The sequence below is a fragment of the Austrofundulus limnaeus genome, unplaced genomic scaffold (assembly GCF_001266775.1).
Source record: "Austrofundulus limnaeus strain Quisiro unplaced genomic scaffold, Austrofundulus_limnaeus-1.0 Scaffold72, whole genome shotgun sequence".
Lineage (NCBI taxonomy): Eukaryota > Metazoa > Chordata > Actinopteri > Cyprinodontiformes > Rivulidae > Austrofundulus > Austrofundulus limnaeus.
The window spans coordinates 428,629-430,097 of NW_013952474.1; the positions used below are offsets into that span (position 1 = coordinate 428,629).

A 1,469-nucleotide genomic window follows, 5' to 3' on the forward strand; every position below is an offset into this window, starting at 1 on the left:
GAGGAGGAGGGAGAAATTTAAAATCTGGGTGACTAAAGGGAAGAGAAGGGATGATGAGTTCTGCGTGCAGATGTGCGGTATCCGGTGGAGGGCGGAGCGAGAGGTGGGGGGTTGAGGAAGAGGAGGAGGAAGGAGTTGCGGGGAGAAGAGGAGAGAGGAGCGGACAGGGGCTGCAGCGGAAGCCGGGCACCGACTGGCTGAGTGCGGGGGAGGAATGAGAAGCAGGAGTCGGTGGTCTCTGCTTCACAAGGACTGAATAGTTTGGTGGTCAAGCGCGCACGTCTTRAGAACAGCGGGAGGTGCATTACGTCATCGCCCTGGATGACCGCGCGCACAGGACGGGATGATGCGGCGCTGCTGGACTAGAGGGGAAACCGGTGCCGCACGCGAGCGCCCGCGGGCGGGGTCTCGCGCGGGGAGACAAGAAGAAGGGAAGCCGCCTTCGCGCGGCCGTGGGGTCTGATGGCTCCTCGCGCCCGGGGCGGGAAACAGACACAGCAGAAGAAGCAGCAGCAGCAGCAGTCGCCGCGGCGCGAGAGGAGCAGCAGCGGCGGCGGAGGGTCTCTGGGAAGTGACGTGGTGTCCGCGCCCCGCCAGCGAGCACCACGGTGCGGTTGTCGTGCATTTCGCAGGAGGGCAGGGGGAGCGGGAAGGGGAACATGGCCGCGCAGTCGGACGGCGGCAAAGCCGGGGTCGGCTTCGCGCAGCTGTACGACGTGGACGCCGAGGAGCCCCTGGACTCCGCCGCCATCCACATCTGCCAGTGCTGCCGCTCCTCCGCCTGCTACTGGGGCTGCCGCTCCGCCTGCCTCGGCTCCCTGCTCGGTGGGGGCCAGCCCCTCGGAGGGGCCGGAGTCCGGGAGACCCACTGCCCACCCCGCGAGCAGCTGTGGCTGGACTGCCTCTGGATCGTCCTGGCCCTGCTGGTCTTCTTCTGGGACGTGGGCACGGACCTGTGCCTGGCGGCGGACTACTACCAGAGGCGGGACTACCTCTGGTTCGGCCTCACGCTCTTCTTCGTGCTGGTGCCGTCCGTGCTGGTCCAGATTCTGAGCTTCCGCTGGTTCGTGCAGGACTACACCGGCGGGGGGCTCGGGGAGGTGGAGGGGCTGACCAAGCGGGGCACGGTGGCCCTGGGRTGCCTGTACCCCGGGAAGGACCGCCTGCAGCTGGTCACCATCTGGCTGTGGCAGGCCGTCATCCACGTCCTCCAGCTGGGACAGGTGTGGAGGTGAGAAGACCCACCTGGTCCTCACACACACACACACACACACACACACACACACACACACACACACCGCTGGAGAGCGGCAGCAGCAGAGGGAACCAATTAGTGGTCTGGCTTTGATGATGTCACTGACAAGTCACGCACCGATGGTACGGCTTCCGTTCAGAGGGAAACATAATACGCTCACACACACACACACACACACACACACACACACACACACACACACACACACACACAC

General features: G+C 65.0%; 1 protein-coding gene across 1 annotated transcript in view; it reads left to right on the top strand.

The window, feature by feature from the left end:
• Window positions 1–8: 8 nt before the first annotated feature.
• The window catches only part of xkr6a (XK, Kell blood group complex subunit-related family, member 6a), a 21,268-nt gene continuing 19,807 nt past the window's right edge, over window positions 9–1,469 (top strand). Inside the window, exon 1 of the mRNA XM_014010667.1 lies at window positions 9–1,231. Within this exon, the coding sequence (XP_013866121.1) occupies window positions 660–1,231 (572 nt within the window). The 5' untranslated portion in view covers window positions 9–659. The remainder of the gene's footprint in view (window positions 1,232–1,469) is intronic.